The sequence below is a fragment of the Rhineura floridana genome, chromosome 6 (assembly GCF_030035675.1).
Source record: "Rhineura floridana isolate rRhiFlo1 chromosome 6, rRhiFlo1.hap2, whole genome shotgun sequence".
Lineage (NCBI taxonomy): Eukaryota > Metazoa > Chordata > Lepidosauria > Squamata > Rhineuridae > Rhineura > Rhineura floridana.
The window spans coordinates 77734474-77755125 of NC_084485.1; the positions used below are offsets into that span (position 1 = coordinate 77734474).

Sequence of the window (20652 nt, forward strand, 5' to 3'; positions counted from 1 at the left end):
CATATTCCGGATACATATGGGTAACTCCTCAGAAAGGGGAAAAAACTAAGAATGTTATTAATCATGTCATTCGTTCTATTGCCATCATGGGCCAACCTCAGACGATAAAAACTGATAATGGTCCTGCATATGTTTCACAGCAATTTGCACAGTTTTGCACTAAGTGGTCCATTACACATTTGTTTGGTATTCCTTATAATTCTACAGGTCAAGCTGTCGTCGAACGTACCAATCGTACCCTTAAAGAGCATTTGCTTAAACAAAAACAAAAAGGAGGAGTACCACTGGGATTGGCCACCAAAGAGGAGTGGCTGGCACAAGTGTTGTTTACCATTAATCATTTAAATTTGTCTCAATCTCCCAATACTCATTTTTCCTTTTCTACTCGAGCGCAGCGGCATTTTCAGCAGTCGGAGTCTCTACCTGCCCCGCGGGTGCAGTTTCGGCAACTACCAAATCCAGAGTGGAAAGGCCCAGTTCCGCTTATAACGTGGGGTCGAGGTTACGCGGCTGTGTCTACGCCTGACGGTCCTGTGTGGGTACCTGCTAGGTGTATCCGGCCCTGGAAAGACGATGTCCTGGCACGATAATCTTAAGAATCCCATCCCTAATTTTTCTCTGCAACTTCAGGATACTGGGATGTCTTCCAGGAAGCGTGGTCGGAATGTTCCGCAACCTCCCGTGACTTGGGGCCAAATAAAGAACTTAGCAACACAAGCAGAAAAAGCAATGGAACAAGCCGGGGTGGACAAGACAACTGAGAATACCATTCTTGCTTTAATTGCGTCTTTAAATACAAATTCTATTTTTGTACTTTGCATTTGTTGGATTTTAGGAAGCGCCGGGGCTGACAGGTTGGGGCAGGAGTTGGGGATGCGGTTTCAACACAATATCTGGGTTCAGTTAGCAAGAATGACAAATGTGAGTGACTTTTGCATGACTGAACATGTACAGGAAATGGGTATGTTGGGAACATGTTTAATACCCGTATGCAAAGCACCTGGGGATATTGGGAACATTACAGGACTTGGGCGGTTCATGAATACTTCAGAGATTAAATATCATACTGTTTCGAATTGGGGAACTCCAACCTTCCAGCTGCCTGTTAATGCTTTTCAATTATTTACATCACATGTTGCAAATTCCATTAATAATACGTGTGCTCGGATGGTTAATTGTAGTCAACATAAGGTGCAGAAGGGATGTCTAAAGGTTGGGAGACCCACATGGAATTGTACACAGCACATTAACATATCCAGTATGTACGGACACATTCCTTTACCAGGTGGATGGTTTTGGACATGTGGAGAAACCACTTTTAATTATGTTCCCGCTAATATTTCTGATACCATCTGTTGCCTGAGTCGACTGGTTCCCATTTTCCTTCATAAAAGGGAGTTGCTAGCCCAACGTAGGAAAAGAGAAGCTGTTGCCATGCCGGCTGATTGTAATGACAAGGTGGAATTGCTTAATAAAGCAGAAAGTGTATCACTAGCCATCTCCCTTGTTGGACTTCCTGCATTGGCAGTAAGTAACAGCAATCAATTACATAAATTAGCCTGTAATTATGTTAAGATGATAAATGCCACCTCTCGAGCCATTGCTTTGTTAAATGAAGAGCAGGGTATATTAAGACAAGCTATCTTGGATAATCGTGCAGCTATAGATTACCTGCTATTACAACATCAGTTGGGGTGCGAAACTATAAAGAATATGTGCTGTTTTAATTTAACTGACAACAGTTTTGAAATCAGAACACAGGTAAAAAACTTGAAGGATCTAGCTAATAACATTTTGCAGGACGCCCCTACAACTTGGTGGCAGTGGCTTTGGAGTTGGCTGCCCACTGGATGGCTAAGTCAGATTCTTAGATATGCTATTCTTTTACTCATTTTAAGTATAGGCTTATGCTGTTTTTTACAATACCTTTTCCAGACGTGTACACCTGTTGCTCCGCGACCATTACGTAGTAATTACTTTTTGCTAAAAAATAAAAAAGGGGGAGATGTGGGGTGGACTGAATGAACAGCATACGTTGGCAAACCACGCTGCTGTTCTCAGTACACTATCTCTCAAGACATTGCGATCTGACCAGTGGAAAAACAGGATGTGGTTAACTTTATGGCTGTAAACGATACTGACATCTGTAGTGGTTAAATAACTGCCTGCATATTGCCACGTAGATAATGCTGTTGTACTATGTATGTACGTGATGTTATACAATAGTTAAAGGTCATAGGCTGTTTATGGAGAGAAAATAATCCACGCCTCCAAGCGGAGGTAAAATAAAAGCGGAGACGAGAATTACGAGGGGGGCTCCGAAATTGAACTCTGGTCTCACCGTGTCTCACTGTGTCGTGATATCTACAAATTAACAAACTAAATCAGATCCAATCAACTGAGGAGGTGGAGGGGGAGGAATCCCGAAAAACAAATGTTAGAGCTCCAAATCCAGTGAAGAAGGAACATAACAGAATTGATCCCACACTTAGAAGCTATAATTGTGATGGGAGTTTCAACTCTAATGCACCTGCATGAGGAAAGGTTCCCAGCAACAGGGAGAATACACTAGTAAGTTGCTTGATCCAAACCAGAAGCCAGAGGCCTGAATGAGACATCAGCCTTTGAATTTCATTCCTTTTAAACGTGCAAAAGCCCATAAGGAAAGTATCGGAGCCAAGACTGGCTCTCTAGTGTCCAGGCACCATCATTCTATACTATCACAGATAACGATGACAAAACAGACACCAAACACAAACATTTACACATTATTGCTTGTGCTGAAATACCAAGTTCTTAAGACACTTGTCTATTGCAGAATCAAGCCTCATAGAAGCTTTGCACTTTTAAAAAAAACTTTGCAGACTGGGAAGCAAGGTATCCAGGCATTTTCTAGGTCTAAGAGAGATGGATTACTTCATCAGCTAAGATTGTCAAAAAATATTGGTTTAATGAATGTTTCTAAGAATTTCAGTGTGATGCACATTAGGTAACAAATACTAGTTTCCACACTGCAAGATTCTACTGAAGGCACAACACATTAAAGAAGCACTGAACACTCAACCCAATCCTGTTCTTACATTCTGGCACAAGAGATACAGGGAGCAGGGGAGGACAGGATGGGAGAATGCAGGTTTCATCTTGGTGTGGTGTGGCTGAAAAACAGAAGTAAGTGAAAACACAGCTGACAGGACTGTGGGATTTCCATTGCAACCTAAAGTTTCAGGAGAATTCATATCAATCGAGAAGCATTTTAAAAATGTAAACTATCCTAAACATATGTCAGTCAACAAATCAGTCTAGGATCTTTCTGTATAAACGGTGAGTTCAAGCAACAAATAGCCTACTCATTGTAAAGAAAGCATTTTGAGTGCAAACTCATCAGGCAAGATCCAACATTGCAAATCTAACAAATGGATGTCCACTTATGCAACTAGGCTTATTCATTCCCCTTTCCCTGCTATCTCTGTTTTATTAAAAAGAGATAAACAGAGAGGACTTTTTGGTGATTCAGTCAACCAGAAGTACAGAGCAGAAGTTTCACTTGCTTTGAAACTTTCCTACTTCAAATCAGCTGTGAATACATATAATGATAACCTCTTGGAAAGTGTCTTGCTGAAAACTGGACATTATTTCTACTATTTTGGATTAGATATAAGCCAGCAGTATTAGCACTTGATATTCTGATGATGCACTAATTTAGCTCAGTTTTCAGATGACTTATAAAACACCCTTCCTGCAAAAGAAGCTTAGCGCAATGTACAATAATTTTTAAAAACCCATACAAGTAACCATAAATATCTGTAAAGTAACTACATCACGGCATTCTTCTCATTCTACTTGGTAAATGGATACTTAGATAAAAATATAATTATGCTGCTTTAAATAAATCAACTGTAATTTTTATTTTTTATAAATTGTTTAAATTGCTTTTTTCCTTTGTTCATCTGTTTATTTATTCAATTAAAAAGTGTCTTCCTGTTTATAGGATTCTGATGCTGGGAAAATGTAACACCATCAGAGCTGTTAAGAGTTAAGATAATTTTACATATACCTAGTTCGATTCCAATGGAAGGAGGAAGTTGAATCTCTGGTAAAAGGGGTCGAGGTCCACTCAGCCTTCCATCCATCCGTGGTTGGTAAAATGAGTACCCAGCATATGCTGGGGGGTAAAGAAAGGCCGGGGAAGGAACTGGCAATCCCACCCCATATATACGGTCTGCTGAGTAAATGTCGCAAGACGTCACCCTAAGAGTCAGAAACGACTCGCACTATAAGTGCGGAGACACCTTTACCTTTTTATGCAAGTATGGTAATATAAAAAAAGATAAGCAAAAGAGGTGGATAAAAAAATACAGGGAGGAACACCAAAATGAAAACACCAAATTCTACATAATAAGAAAGCTGACATCAGTTGGTATTAGGCACACTTCTTCACAAATTTACAGAGGATGACACTATTTTTTTTACTGCATTCCATTGACAGTATCAAATGTTTTCACTTGTAGAAAAGAAAAAAGAGTAAGGCTGCAATCCAATACACACTTACCTGAGAGTAAGTCCCATTGAACCTAATGGAGCTTATTTCTGAGTAGACATGTATTGGATTGCAACCTAAAGCATTAAGCTGCTGCGGAAATGGAGAAGAGTGCACAGCACAGAGTAAAACAACTGCAAACAGGAAATTATCAGGACAGATTAGATTTTTAGGTTTACCAAATCCAGCAGCATCTTCTTAATCTTTTTATTTCATTATATCATTATCATAAGCATTTCCCCTCTGATATAGTAGTTTATTACTTCTTCCACAGCTTTAGCTTGTTCATGCAGTATTGGTTAAAACTATACAAACCAATACATAGCAGCTAGAGAAGATATACCTGGTCCATGCAAAGGAAATGTGGCCTTGTGCCAGAGCTTTCTCCTCTCAGTAGCAATATACTTCAGTTGAAGAGCTAAGCTATGAGAAATCCACTGGGCAAGAAATATGCACTGTCAAAATGATCTTACTCAAAAAGAACAGAATATGAGAAAAGCAGGAAAACCTATCTGGCTTTCCCACAGCAAATTACTACAACAAAACTCCAATTTCTCTGATATGCTTATGAAACACTCTGTATTTTCCGTGATTGAAGCATCCCAATATACCCAGGTGCAAGTTTCTGGAGAACTTACAAACAATTCACCACAATCATCAATATGATCATCAGTTCAGAGCCAAACAAGCTGGCTGGAGTAAAGATGTGAGGAAAGAAGGAAAACTCAGAAATATAATGCCTTAAGACTTGCTTCTTGAGAAGTATAAAGCTTGCGGCATGGAAAGAAAGAAAAGGTTTGGGACTCTGCATTCTGGCCCAAGAAATACTTCCATTTATTCTGTGCTAAGACCCTAGCCTGAGTACTGTGCCTGGTTCTAGGCTCCACACTTTAGGAAGGATGTAGACCCATTGAAATGGGCTCCGAGTAGGGCAACAAAGATGGTAAGCAGAGTAAAGAAAACAAGTCCTATGAGGAAAGGTTGAAGGAACTAGGTAGGTTTAGTCTGGAAAAGAGAAGACAGAGGAGACATGATAGCACTGAACGTCATAGTAGAGGCCAAAGGCTCATTCACTGCTGCTCCAGAGGGCAGGATTAGCTCTAATGGGTTGAATGTACAGGAGGATAGATTTTGGTTGAACCTTAGGTAGTTTGAGAGCAAAAAGATGCTGCAACAATCAAAGCAAAAGATAACGAGAACACAAACAAGATTATTAGTTGCATCAAGACACAGAAAAAGGTGAATTTTATAAATATCACAAAGATGAAAGCCACAAGATTTAGCAGCTGAATGTATACTAGGGGAGAAATGAAAACTCCAATGTAGCCCCAAAATAATGAGTTTAAGGGATATAAGAAATAGCAGACCTACTTAGAAAAGAAAATGTGAAGTAGAAAAATGAGAGATAGTAAGCAGAAGCTCAGTTTTATCAGAATTCAATTTTAAGAAATGAATAATCGTCCAATAAGAAATAAACAAAGATGCATAAGAAAGGAATGAGATCAGGAAAAATAATAATAAAGAGCTGCATTCTTCGTTAATGAAAGGGTTGTACAATTAGCTTGAAGATTCTATGGATTCTTGCAGTAAGAAAAGATGAGTTAAAAGGATGAGGAAATATGTCTGAGTTAATAACAACCCAAACCACCAATAAACTCTGAGAGCAGCTGGCTGGCAGGGATTAGTACTAGCAGAGCAACACTCTCCCTTTGAGACACATGACAAGGGAACACACATTACTATTCCATCCAGACATCACAGATTCCAATCAGAACAGGTTGATATGATAGAGAGAATGCAACTCCTGCCATATTCATTACACTTGGGAGGAGGGCAACTAAGCCATATTATTTAGTTCAGTTTTGTGTCCTATACCACCATTCCTGTAAACCGCCCATAGAGCTTTGGCTATGGGGCGGTATACAAGTACAATTAAAAAAAAAAAATCCTCCTAGACAGAGGCAATTCAAATGACCAATTCCCACACTAAGAGTGTTGTATGAGTGGATTTATGCAGTGTTCACCACTTGGTGAAGCAGCTGTGTGTTTCAGCGTAAGCTCAATTCACAATTTAAAGTGCATTTACCATGCCAACCCTAAATATACTTTCAGTAGTTTTTTAGCAGCACAGTAAATACTGGTTACGTCGTACATTAAGGTCATGCCAGATAGATTCTGGTGAACTGTTTTTTCATCAGTATGTCCTGACTCATGCAATTACTAAATGCAGACTAGCAAGCAGAACTCATTTTTCTTAAGGGAATCCATGTAAACTAGGCATCACAACTAACACTCAATGGAGGCAGATTTTTGCAGCACATCCAATGAACACTTGGTACAGAATCAACTGGAGTTGAACTTATTTAGAAAAAGTTCCAATCCGAACAACCGATCTATATGTACAGCAGCTAGTGGGGGCTGGGGGGGTTGGTGTTAACCTCTACTGACTTCCAGATATGCTACTGTTCAATCAACTGGTCACATCACATAAATGTCAATTCTGTATACTGAACATAGCATATATCAGCTGTTAATACAAAAAACACTGGCTGATGAAGAACCCAGTGTGCTCAAAGGGTGATGTAAACTAGTCTATAGCTTATGAATGTCAATGAATCACAGCTACAAAGGCCCCACAATATGAATAAATAAAATGCTCTCAGGGCCAAACTAAATGGGACAGTCACAGAGCAGACCAGTGATCAGAATCTTCCACATTTTTAAGCCTCAAAACAGTTCTGGGATTGCTAAATTTGATTGGGAAAGTGGTGCTGGGGCAGGAGACGGTTAACCCATTCCCTCTAACACCTTTTCTCAATTTAGGTGTGCTTTCATCTGTCCTGCCGCAAAGGTGCTATTTGCCCCATGGAAAAAAACATACACGTATCTACCCATCCGTCTCTCTCGTCTTTACTGAACTACCTAGCCATTCTATTCGCTGTCTTCTACAGGTACGTCTTTCCAAACATACTCTCCGCTCAAAACAAGCTTTTTAGGGTTGCGTTGTCCAACGTTTAATTTCTTCGAGAAGTATCAGGGTTCAAACCTACTTGGGCAATATTGTCCCCTGGCCTGGAAGTCCTGCCCCCTAATCCCAGAGAAATTACACAGCAGTTAGCAAAATGCACTCTGCACATGTTCAATGACTTTAATGTTACTGCACAGGTTCTAAGGCTTAGCTCACACGTTAAAAGAGGTCAAGCTCGGCATTGTCTCAGATCTGTCCGTCTCTTTCTCCCTCGTACCTGCTGCACCAAGTTCTGTCCCAGACCTACCCTCAGGTATCCACCCGACAGCATAACCACCCAACCATATCTGAGCGTGCCGGTACCTCCGTTTACCAGCACTCCAATCCCGAGCGCCCTACCACAGTACGAAGGACCCGCTCCCTCTCTCACCTTGTGCGTGTTGTTGCTCAGCACCTCTAAATCAAAGCCGCCGTCTCGCGGGCCGCATCCTGCCTCGGATTCAGTTCGCCGGACCCTCAATGCCCCCGCTTCGAACCGGAGTTCGCGACCATACAGCGGAACCGCTAACAGCAAAAGGATCACAGCGCGTACCAAGCCAAACGGTTCCATCGCCTCCGCCAGCAAGCAGCACCACAGAAATCTCTCCTCAGAGCTCGGAGACTGCTCACCCGCTGTCCCACCCACTAACTCCTCGATTGGGCTACGCCGCTCAGGTATGCCGAAATCATTGGCTGCAAGAGATGACAATCTGATCTCCCTTCAAACCCCAGCCAGCCTTTTCTGACAGCTTCTTTCCCATTCGTGCAACGACCCCAGCCTCTATTTTCTAAGTGGTTGACAGGGTTGCCAATTGCAGCACAGCAGCCAACCTGTCCCACCTCCTAATAGTCATAGGCTACTCCTACACCAGCCTCCTCCTCTAAATTCTCTAGCTGGGAAGCATCACCCCACTTTGAAGAGCACCTTGCCCATTGGCTGGCTGCCTACAAGCGTCTCCCCTTACAGCACCTCAAAGTAACCTTATCCTCCTCGCGTCTATCCTCCGATTGGCTAGAAGAGGGTGGCACCGAGCTTTTTTTTAATTGGTGGCAACTAAATGCTGCTTTCGTCCTAGTATACGGTTGGGATCCTGGAATGGCTCAAAGTAGCGTTTGGTTGGAGGTTAACGGTTGAATAAGTTAGGCAGGCTCCCTCTATTTCTAATTTTCACATATTTGTTGCAACGCTTACCCGTTTAATTGGGTAAGCAGAAAGTTCTTTTGTAAATAATTCATTAGGCGGCAAGGCTGTGGGGGCTAATCTAGGTTTGAAGTCCTCCTGTGCAGTTGTCATCTCGCTGTCTGGACACCTGCTGGCCTTCATAAAATACTGCCTTTACATTTGAAGTGTTTATTTCAATTGGGATCTCTGACTCTTATTAGGGGGTCATTCCTTACCATATTTGGTTTGAATTAGCATAGATCCTCCTTTGCTTTCAGGTGAACACTCTACTTATCTGAAAACACTACATTAAAAACAAAGCAGCAGTTAAATCACAGTAAAGACTGGGCTATCTCTAAGTCTGCCATTCCAATGTTGCAGTTTTTACATGGCTCCTGTCTATTTCACCCCTTTGAGTCTTGACAATATTCTGAATAAAAACAAAAGCATGCAAAGAGAAAGGTTGCTCAGCTCCTTTCTAATATCCAAATACATGGGCCGCAATCCTATATCCATTTACTTGGGAGTAAGTCCCATTCACTGAAATTGAATGGATCACACTGTCAGTGTTCCCCTCACCAGCATTTTAACTTACTTTTTAATAGTGGGTTAATGTTGCTTGCTGCTCTAGAAGCAAGATATCAAGTTCCTCCATGATGCTTAACTTTTTAACATCCTCTCAACAATGTGACTGAAGCATAATCCCACAGTAAGAAAACCAGTCACAGGGTTATTCATGTTATATAAACACCCTTTCTACCTCTTTTTCCTGTACACAGCACTGCAGAAATGGCTTGACTAAATGTCAGAATCACTAGTGTTGGAAGAGAGCAAAGGATCCATTAATGATTTATTCTGTCTTCATTCCTCATTGTCGTAGTGCCAGCAATCATGGCATTTTGCTAACTAGCAACACAAACGGGCACATTATGTTCCTTATACTACTCACAATACTGAAGGTTTTTTTCTTCTGAAGAGGGAAGTATAGTGTGACCTGCTAACAAAATTCAGAGATGCATCAAAGTACTTGAAAGCTGCCATCATGAAAGGATCATGACTGGCAAGCACCTACTTATGCGTTCTTTAAAGAAAAGCAATGGTATACAATATACATGTATTTTCTACAACCAAGTACAAAATGTACCTTAAATAGTGACTTTACAGAACTAGAGACTGATCTTCAGGACAATAGTATTGGTAAGCTTCCAACACATCTAAGTCACAATCAAAACACAGTTAAGCACATTGATTAAAGTGGAAAAGTATGCACTTGCTTAAATCTTCTTTTGAAATAAACAGAGCTTATTTTGGCTTGCTCATGCACACTCATCCTAATTCAAACTAAAGGCAAAAAGGAAGTTTTAATGTTACATACAAATGATGAGGTTAGAAAAAGCAACACTTAAGGATATTTGTCAGAAAGGAAAAATCCTCAGATCAAAAAGAGTAACTGACAATTGCCTGGAGAGCAAGATATCAAACTAAAGTTACATAGGAAGTCAATACACAGACTCCATGAAATGTCTTTATTGAATCAATCGCTAGTTCTAGCCCTATGTTTTTAGGTATGGAAGTAGAGGGCTGCCAAGTAGCTGGATATCCTGAGAAAGAAGAGAGTCCATCAACTCTTTCACCCTCCTCTGCTCCACACAACTGGAGATCGAGGGACCCTGCAGCCAGCCTAGCAAGCAATGGTTTTACAAGTGTCATAATGTAACTAGAAAGGTAATACAGGCCTGAAAATGTGAGCAGGAAGCTAGCATGTAATGAAACATTGCAACATGAAATCATGGGGGAGAAGAGTTAGTACCAGCCCACAAGAAGAACCACAAGCTGCTGAAATAATGTAAGTACAGTATTACACATAGTGTACAAATATTACACAGTATCATGGACAAAAAAGAAACGGTTTTACTCATCAGAAAAGTTTTTCTCTGGGTGCACCAGGACACCGCCAAGTGGGTATTGTCTTCCTCTCCTGTTGCCTCGAGCAACTGAAAACAACAGTTGAGTATCAGAGTTGTATTAGGAGTGGGAGAGACTACCTCAAGAAGCTAGAGTATCAACATAGCAGAAGTGAGTCACAGTTAAATATGAACCCATGCTTAATCAAATTCATGTTTATTCGGCTTAATACAACAAAATGTCTAAGCGGTTTATATAAAGTAGTAATAAAACCTTAAACCAGGAATGGGGAACCTATGGCCTTTCAGATGATGTTGGACTACAACTCCCATGAACCCTACCACCATGGCTAATGATCAGAGATTATTATTATATATTAAATGTATATCATGCCCTTCCTCCCAATAGGAGCCCAGGGCAGCAAACAAAAAAACTAAAAACGCTCTAAAATATCTTAACAGACTTTAAAATATATTAAAACAAAACATCTTTAAATCATCTTTAAAAAAAACTTTTAAAAACATCTTAAAAAGCAATTCCAACAAAGATGCAGACTGGGATAAAGTCTCTACTTAAAAAGCTTGTTGAAAGAGGAAGGTCTTCAGTAGGCGCCAAAAAGATGAGAGATGGCACCTGTCTAATATTTAAGGGGAGGGAATTCCAAAGGGTAGGTGCCACAATGCTAAAGGTCCACTTCCTATGTTATGCAGGATGGACCTCCTGATAAGATGGTATCTGCAGGAGGCCCTCCTCACCTGCAGAGTGCAGTGATCGACTGCGTATATAAGCGGTAAGACAATCTTTCAGATATTATGAGTTGCAGTCCAACAATTCTCAATTCTGGAGGATCAAAGTTAGATTCAGTTTAAAGGCAGGGGTGGCTAAGGCTGATTTCCATGTAGCATGTACAGGGCTAAAGTTTAAGACTCTCAAAGCTCCCAAGGACTCTTATACTTCAAGTTTACGACTGAACGTTTGGTCACTTAAATAACACCTAAATTGACCAGTCTAACAACAAATACAGCCACACTTTTATGCATTGCAAAGCATATAAATTGTTAGCTCATGGGACTCAAGTATGAATGTCTGAACAAAAGCAAAATACTTTTCTGTAAGACACTGACATGCTAAGCGACGTTTATAAGTTTGAATAAATAATCTTTAGGTTCACACAACATGCAACACATCTCTGTACTAATCAATCTAATAAAGCATTGCATCCTAGGATAAATCTACAGCCTTCTAGGTCATCACTTTGAATCCAGCAACTACAGTAGCTCTTCTGAACTATTTGTGCAATTCAGTAATTTATTGTAGTATCAATACAGCTGCTGCACCTGGCTCGCTCTGGACAATAAAAAGTCCTGCAGTTACAAGAGGGGCAGGGAGGGTGAGAAAGAAGCACAGAATCAAAACAAACTACTATTGCTCAGCAGCTCACCAAAAGCAGTCTTAAGAGGGGAAAGGATGTAATGTATTGGAAAGGTTAAAAACTGTACAGCTGCAGTATTATTGTACTGTACTGTTTTAACTAAGCTGCCTTGCGTAATCCTGAGTTGAAAGAAAATATTAACGTTACTTAAATATAATAATCCAGAACAGTTAGGAACTTAGAAAGTGGCTATTTTAAAAAAAGTTTTTTAAAAGGTCTGAAAAGCAGTATTACCAGAGCTAAGTAAGAAACTGGAAAAGAATAAAGTTTATCTCTGGAAATAGTTGCCAGCATTCTAGAAAAGGCAATGCAACTCCATGTGACATTACAGTTCAGGGACAGCTTTCAAGGAAAGTACTCAAATGCAGAGAAACGCAAATTACTGTCTGTTGTGGGCCACAGACAGTAATGTTTACAAGGATGAAGTGTTTGGGTTGGTCAGGTATCCATGGACAACTATTTAGAATTGCCACTTTGATTGTGGTGTGTGTGTTTTTTTACTTCACTTTTTGTAGGATGGCCACTTTGAAACACAGTTCCATAGCATCTAAGGTCATAATGCCTACAGGTATGCAATTTTGGTAAAAATTAGTACTTTGAAATAATTGTAGGAGATGCACAAGGGCAAAATGTTTAGAAATTCTCGTTTTGCAAAAAAGTTAAAAACACTAAAAAGAACAATAGTCTGGCAATATAAAGGAGGATATCCAAGATATTTTGGTAGCTTTTGACAACAGCTGATGCAAAAGCCAGCTGCTGATCTGATTATGCCCTTATTTGAATTTGTACAGATGTGTTTGTTATAAGAGATGACCACAAAATATACACATTGGAACAAGCAAGCAAATTTAAAATCCACCATAGGAAACAGAGGTTGGCACAGGTGTTTTGAGACACTCCTATGGCTGTTGAATATGAAGGACTGATAAATTGCTAAAATAGTTATATACTGTAAATAGGTGCAAAAAACCTCAAGGAAGACAGTGTTCCATGAGCATTGGAGCATATAGTGACACAGATCCTGCAGATAGATTAGTACATGTTATATTGTATTAAGTAATCAACCCATTGATGCAGGAAAATGAAGGAAAGCACCATGGAAAAGTGCAGCATCTTGTAGGTATTTTAAAAAATGTGATTTAGATCTTAAGTTAAGGAGTCTAATATTTGATCTTGTAAACAGCAAGGACAAACTAATTGTTTCAAAGATTGGCGAGTTCCTCATATTTTATTTGCCCATCTTAGTTTGTATCTGAAATGTGGAAGACAGGAATAAAAAGTAAAAGCATGCCTACAGCTATGGTACAAATTATTCCCAGTGTCTCTCATGGACTAAGAGAGAAGCATACTTTTTAAGATTCAACTTATGAGTTTGTCTGCAGTAGACAAAAATAGATTCACTTCTGGTCCTTAAATGAGATATGAGAACAAAGTCTTGTTTTTTGATTTGAGACAAATCATGGCATCATCACATGGTAGCTGGTACCAGTAACTGTGCTTAACACAGAATATAAAAAGCCTTTGTCTTAAGTGCCAGGGACAGTTTTCATTTGTGCACAAACTGAGCAAAAGCTAGATAAAAATGAGCAGTTCTAAATTCTGAAAAAGCTCTAAAATCTGTGATAAGGGACATGAAAAACACACATTTGTAATTGTAGAATGCACAAAATCAATTTATCTAGTGTCAAATTTCAATGATTTATTTCTTCCACATCTTTCTTCCAAATAAATTTGATGCACCCATTCAAGCTTATCCTGTGATATATCCATTCTTATAGATACACACAAGGCACAAATAAACTAGCCACTTATAAGTCATTACCTAGCCTACTGCAGGCCAACCATTTTTCTGCTTCTTGCTCATTATACCCATTAACCTGCTTAGCCAAAGCATAGCCTATGAGAGCAAACACTGCCATTTCTGTGTTAACCTTTATAGCACTGCGTTCAGAACCAGATTACAACTCTGATTAAAATTTTTTTTATAAGCACTAATGATTGCTATGCAAAATTGCCAGCCAATCTTTTAAATTCTTAGCTTTTCTGAATGAGTACATCCTGCTGTTTCCCATTGTACCGATTATCTGCTCTCACAACTGTTTTGAGAGATTACTCTAGCCTTCAGTTATTAGAAATATTTGATCACCAGTATATCAGTAGGCTACTGATACTCATCAGATGTGAAGGATATAACAAAGTTATTGATTATGTGCTTCTGTCCTAAAGTGAAAATAAAGCCAACTGGCCATTGTATCAAATATCTAAAAAGCAAGTAGCTTGCTAACTGAAATTTTTAAATATGAAATCAGCAGGCCTGCTTGGCTAAAATTCATTTCTTATCTAGAACAGAAATATATCTTCTTCCATGGGAATATACAACACCGCCCCCCCCCCAAAAAAAGATTCAAATCTGGTTGTTTTAATTTAACTACAAAAGGCTCTTGATAATTAAGCTAAGTGAAAGACTAGATCAATTCACTAACAACTGAATTTTGTTAACTTGTTAAGTTAATATGTTCCACACGAGGGAGCTGTACCATTTGGATGTCAAGAAATGGGAACTCCAGAAGCGCTTTTGAAGGCCACAACAGGTCTGAGAGTTTGATTACTACCAATGCTGCCAAGAAAAGGATGATAGCTCAAGCACAGTTAGTAAAATTAGATTAGAAAAACACCAGGCACAAACAATTGCCCCACATAAATAATGTACCATACAGCAGTCTTAACTGGAGTGGACAGTATAAATGATCATAGATGTAATAGTTTAACTCTGCCGCATGCTCAGATGCAATCTTTCAGTGTGAAAAAGGCACAAGGTGGCAGAGCTAAAATGTGCCACGAAAGCATACCTTACTCACAATGGCTCACTGCTCTGATCAGTGATGTTGGTCACTGTTGCTAGGATGAAAGCTGATTTGATTTTTAAAAAATGGAGTTGAAGCAGCAGCAGCCAAATGAAGTGGCCGAGAGTCTGACTCTGAAAGTCAGGCGCCGGAGAAGGGAGCCCTGAATGTGTATTGGGAAATTGCACTTCCACCCTCTTTTTGTCCCCCTGATATGTCTATTTTGGCCCAGCATGAATGTGAACTGTTCCTACAACCCCAGAACTTTTATTATAGAAGAAATGGCGGCATAAGAGTAACAAAATGATTTATTCTAGTTTCCTCTTGTTGAAGATCTTTTTTATGTACAGAAACTGTAAAAAAATCTTTGAGCCTTGTTTAAGAGCAGCCATACGTGCTGCTGAAATAAAGTTACGGGCACTGGAAAAAAACTGAAGAGTCAGTTTGCTGTGATCAGGGAATGAGGCATTTGGAGAGGTTCTCTCCCTCATCAAATATCTTTGATGACATCTTCAAGTTCTTCTTTTGTGTACATATGGAATTTCTTTCCAGGTTGCACTGTTGCAAGCTGCAAGGACAGAGAAAGAGGGTTACATATGCCTATACACATTAGGAAGAGCACTAGATACAGCAGACAGATCACTGCACATGAAACAGGTGTCACTATTGGACTGTCTAACTCTTTTGGCTCGTGGACTATTCCAGCCTAACACAAATCAAATTCCTGAAAAAGCTATCTGAAACTTGTAATATAATATATATTTGTATATGGTAGAGGCAGAACCAACATGCTTGGATTCAGCTTCTTCTTTCTTAGGGTGAACATAATTTTATTCTTCAACCCATTTCTCAAAGGTCATTTGAATCTAGTCTTTGTAACTCCTCTCCCCTCAAAACAGAGGGGGGAAGCATCATGTGAACTGAACTTCCACACAACTGGGTGCTCACATAGAGCACCTGGTTCACACTCACCATCATCATCTTAAAGGAGAGGCAGTGATCTCCAGCACACAAAGACGGTGCAGTTCCTTAAGAATGTATCAACCAAAGCATAATCAAGAGACTGAAGAGCTTGGCTCCTATTTTTTTACACACATGTAAACAAATCAGATGGGCTTTGTTTGGTTGTGTTATCAAAGGGGTGTGATCTATGCTGTGTGCATGAGTTCTGTTTGTGCAACAGGACTTCCTCTCCCTCTCTTCTCTGTATGCCCCTCCAATCTGCTCTAGAGGGTCCTCCAAACCTCTGGAGCACATTTGTAGGATGCAAGGGGGTGCAGGGGAATGGGGGGGAGGAGTCCTACTGCACAAGTGGAAGTCTGTTGCACAAGCAGAACAACAGTGATGGATACAACCGAAAGTTTCCAAATACTGGTAGGCCAGATGGCACAGAAGACAAACAATGAAGATGAAACACACAGCTTTTTTATAATGCCACCACTGCCTAATATGTATATAGTATGTGGAGCACTTTAAGCACATTGGGCAGTATTCTATACTAGTTCTACTCAGAGTAGACCCATTGAAGTGAATAGACATGACTAACTTGGGTTCATTAATTTCAGTGGATCTACTCTGAGTAGGACTTTGTTGAATACAACCCATTATCTCAGTAATTGCACAAAGAAGCATGCTCATTTTTAAAATGAATTATAAAATTGGATGGCTGTGGGAAGATAACATTTTTTACTTCTGTGCCGTGCTCCATTTAAGTGCTATAGAAATAATTACTAACAAGCCTCCAATAACCCTTTGAAGATGAGTGATGGTGGTGTAACTCCAATTCTGGCTGAAACCAATTAACTGTTATTATTAACTAATTTCAAGCCCAGTTTTGCAACAGAAACTGCCTTGACCAGTCTTGAAGACAACCTATGCTGAAAGACAGAAAGAGCAAATGTGAAGTTGTTAATTTACTTGGACAATCAGTAGCTTTCAAAGCTATCAGCGATGATATCCTTTGTGGTCACTTGCATAAGCAGGGAGTTGGAAAAATGATTTTGTCGTGGTTCTGCTCCTACCTGGTGGAAGGATTCCAGAAGATGATGTTGAGATCCTCTTGTTCTGGTGTTTTAGGGTCCTGTAGGGCCCAATCCTGTCTCTATGCTTTTTAAAAAATTATAAGAAAACTGCTGGGAGAATTTGGGGTATAATGTCATGAGAATCCCAACAACACCCAGCTGTTTCTCTCTTTCAGTGAAGCCATCTTAGGATGTGCATGTTCTGTTTGCCTGAAGGTGGTGAGGCACTGGACTATGGCAAATAAGCTGAAGTACCACCGAGACAAGATGAATATGCTAATGAGGGGAGGGGTACTGGCTTATCTGGGAGTTGTTAGCTCCCCTGTTCTGGATGGAGGCCACACTTCTCTTATTATTCAGGTGTGCAATCTGTGTACTGCTGGATCTGAATTTTTTTTAAAAAATAGTGTATGCTTGACAGCTGAGAGATTATATTTTAATCAGTATTATTACTGGTTTCCATTTCAAAGGTTTAGTAATTTGATTAGGTTGCAATCTTAATTATTGCTATTAAGATTTTATTATATTAACGTCTCTTGATTTTAGATGATTTGCAAGCTGCTCTTAAAAACTATCTAGGAACATAGCAAGCTGCCTTATTACTGAGTCAAGCCATTGGTCCATCTAACTCAGTACTGTCTACACTGACTGGCAGCAGCTCTCCAGAAATTCAGATAGACATTCCCAGCCCCACCTGGTGACCTGGGGATTGAGCCTGGTATCATCTGCATGCAAAGCAGATGTTCTACTAGTGAGCTATGGCCTTCCCCCATCTGGACATGGTGGCAGAAAATAATGTAATAACAACTGTAATTCATATTCTGGAGAGGAACAGACAGTGACATGTCTAGTTAATTCTGGTTCAAATCTTGATTTGCCCATGACTTCTAATTCACACTTGTAACACTATACTTAATTTTTTTAAGTAATTTGTGAGTAACTGAAATAACGTTCTAGTCCACAAAACTACCTTTAAAAACAAAGAAGGTGCTCCTTATGCGTCACTTGGATAGTAGCTGCTCCTATCCAAGTTACACATAAGGATCACCTTCTTTATGAGGAAAAGTTAACACATTTGGGACTTTTTAATTTAGAGAATAAAAAATACTAAAGGGGTGGGGGGAGGCCGAGACTTTAAACATCTGCATAGTGCAGATACAATGAATAGGTAAGTTTTTCACCCCCTCTTATAATGCTAGAAACTTAGGAACCACCATAACACATTACTCACATAAAGGGGCAAAGTGTGTAAAAAGTGCTGTGTCTCCGCCTCTGCTGTTGCATGGCTTTCCCCTACCCTGCCTTCCAGCATCTACATCTTAGCATGAATGTCTTCAGGTGGAGAAACTTTCACATTTAGATTTCTATGCCTATAGAGTTCTCTGGATCATGCATCCCAAATCATACCTCTTGCTTCTCAGCCTGAAGATTTCCCCTCATTTCACACAGAATTTGCTCCTTGGTACAGAGATGCATTAAGCGATCTGACATTGCTCCAGATCTTAACATAGAAAGCCCTGAAAGTAATGCAATTTTCATTCCATCTAACATGTGCCAAGAAAGTTCTGCTGAGCAAGGGAAACCTCTTTTTCAAAGAAAAAGCCATGATAACAAACAGGCATGTTCCCTGGACAGTATTAGACTTTTGCTAGAAGTCCTCACTATAGAAACTGCAGCAGTGGAGTTTTGCAGAAGACCTTAACTATCTTCTGAGGTCTGTTGTACTTTCAAAAAAGCAACCCAAAAATGCATTTCCAGAAGCCCACAACAGTTTAATCAGGGCTTTCAATGATCTCAAGTGACTATAAATTTCAGTTTTAGAAATGGAGAAAAACACCAAGGCATTACCAACTCTAAAGAGCCTCTCAAAAGGTACCAAGATGGTAAAAAGTTGGGAATGAAGTTATGGCTGTTACCATTTGAGCAAGAAGATGCCAGGACTAAAGCCTCTTCAGCGCTAAAGAAGAGCCTAACTATCAAACCAACTATGGTACGTATGAGATTTTCAAAGATGTAAAGATATGCAGAACTATGAAGAACCAGGCCTTAGCTAAGGGACTGAGGTTGCAATCCAATACGTGTCTACTCAGAAGTAAGTTCAATTGGGTTCAATGGGACTTACTCCCAGGTAAGTGTGTACAGGATTGCCACTCCCATACTCTGGTTATTGGTGGGAAACACTAGCCTTTACCAAGAGAGTAAAATACACACCTCAATGTTAGTTGCATTCAGTTTTTCTTCCATAACCTGTTTTAGAATGATAAGGGATGACTTGATTGCTTCTTTCAGTGTCATTGACTGTAAAGAGAAGTTAAGAAAGTTAAGGGTTGGTGCACACATGACGACTGCTTTAATCTCCATGTAGAGACTGTCTCCATTAGTAAGCCATTTGCGTGCAAAATTTGCCTGCTTTTTCTGGTAAAAGTGTATATGAATGGTTAAATAGAATCACTGCTCTACACAGCAGTGTAAAGTGAAGAGATGAATAGAAATAGTTGCTAATCCTTTGTTTGAGAAATATTCATAGAACTTTTTGTCCATACATAGCTACAACTCACTATTATGAAAATAACTTTATAACTGAAAGAAGTAGACTTCAGTTATTAAAAATAGTGCACTACAGCTCAAACCTGATATTATTTTGCTTTATTGCTTTCCTTTTATGTCCAAGTCTAAAACTTAGTCTTTGTATCCACAGAGAAGGGAAATGTAGGAGCTCCAAGGCTCACCTTACTGCAGCTCTGGAGACAGCAGCTGCTTCCACTTTGGAATGCTACCCTAATTAGAGTTACAAGGCAGTAGGTTAACAGAAGCTGATAAAAGAGGTCTCTCTCTCATTGGAATGCAAGTGAGGGCTTCAAAAAGACTTTGTTTTCTCATACTGGAGTAGCAACCACCACTACCCAGGAAATGTCAGAAGGAGACTATGCTGGGCTAGATAAGTGCTGGGCACCCTCTTGTGACTACTTCATTCCCTCACTCAGCTGAGGACACTGGTGGTCCTCAGCTCTGCAAAGCAATACCCCACCAGCTGCACTTCCATTACAGCAAGTACCAGAAGGTGGAACTGAAGTCTGATTCTCTTTGGACGCATCTCCTCACTGCTTCAGTGAAGACAACTGGAACAGGGTTTGGGGGGTTTTTTTGCAATTGCTTATTACTATTGGTCATTTGTTTGTGCTACTTATAAGGAATCTTTACTTACTTATACAAAACCTTGAGTTCCTTGTACTTGTTACTTTTTATTTGGTTAAAAGCAGAGGAGCTCCTCTGCAGAGCAACTCACTGACCCCACCTGGCTCTCCCAGCAGGCGTTCAGTTCTTAAAGGACCAGAGCACACATTCTCTAACAATAAGTATTGCAGCTATCCAATCTAATGGCACACAGATTTCATTTCAATGTTCTGAAAACTAGCTTCCCTCATGAAACAGCTATTTTATGACACTTTAACAAAAAGATTAGGGACTATGTGTCAATCACCAAACAGTTCTTCTTGTCATTCTTGTCCCCAATACTTCTGTTCTCCCACCAGGGAACTATAGTAAAGAGTATTTTATTGGGCCAACAAACAAACTAGGATATGATTTTCAAATTTCATCCTATTACCTTGTGATAAACTTCTTGCAAGGAGCTTTGTGCTCCTTCTGAAGCTGATCCAATTGCTCTTGCATCACACTGTACAAATGTCCCAGAAGGGTCCATGTGAAACCTACACAAGAAGAGACAATGGGGATGACCAAAAAA

The 20652-nt window shown here is 39.9% G+C and overlaps 2 protein-coding genes across 7 annotated transcripts in view; both read right to left on the reverse strand.

Moving 5' to 3' along the window:
* SORT1 (sortilin 1) overlaps nt 1-8358 on the reverse strand; it is a 61254-nt gene extending 52896 nt beyond the window's left edge. For 2 of the 3 annotated variants that reach the window (XM_061632536.1, XM_061632535.1), the window contains exon 1: nt 7936-8358. In XM_061632536.1, the coding sequence (XP_061488520.1) occupies nt 7936-8115 (180 nt within the window). In that variant the 5' untranslated portion in view covers nt 8116-8358. Of the gene's footprint in view, nt 1-7721; nt 7798-7935 lie in introns of those variants that run through there. The other variant, XM_061632537.1, reaches the window with a different exon arrangement.
* A 6818-nt stretch (nt 8359-15176) lies between these two features.
* PSMA5 (proteasome 20S subunit alpha 5) overlaps nt 15177-20652 on the reverse strand; it is a 39483-nt gene continuing 34007 nt past the window's right edge. For 3 of the 4 annotated variants that reach the window (XM_061632545.1, XM_061632542.1, XM_061632544.1), the window contains exons 7-10: nt 20515-20617; nt 19119-19205; nt 16908-16992; nt 15177-15454 (exon numbers count right to left, since the gene is read on the reverse strand). In XM_061632545.1, the coding sequence (XP_061488529.1) occupies nt 15399-15454; nt 16908-16992; nt 19119-19205; nt 20515-20617 (331 nt within the window). In that variant the 3' untranslated portion in view covers nt 15177-15398. The remainder of the gene's footprint in view (nt 15455-16907; nt 16993-19118; nt 19206-20514; nt 20618-20652) is intronic. The other variant, XM_061632543.1, reaches the window with a different exon arrangement.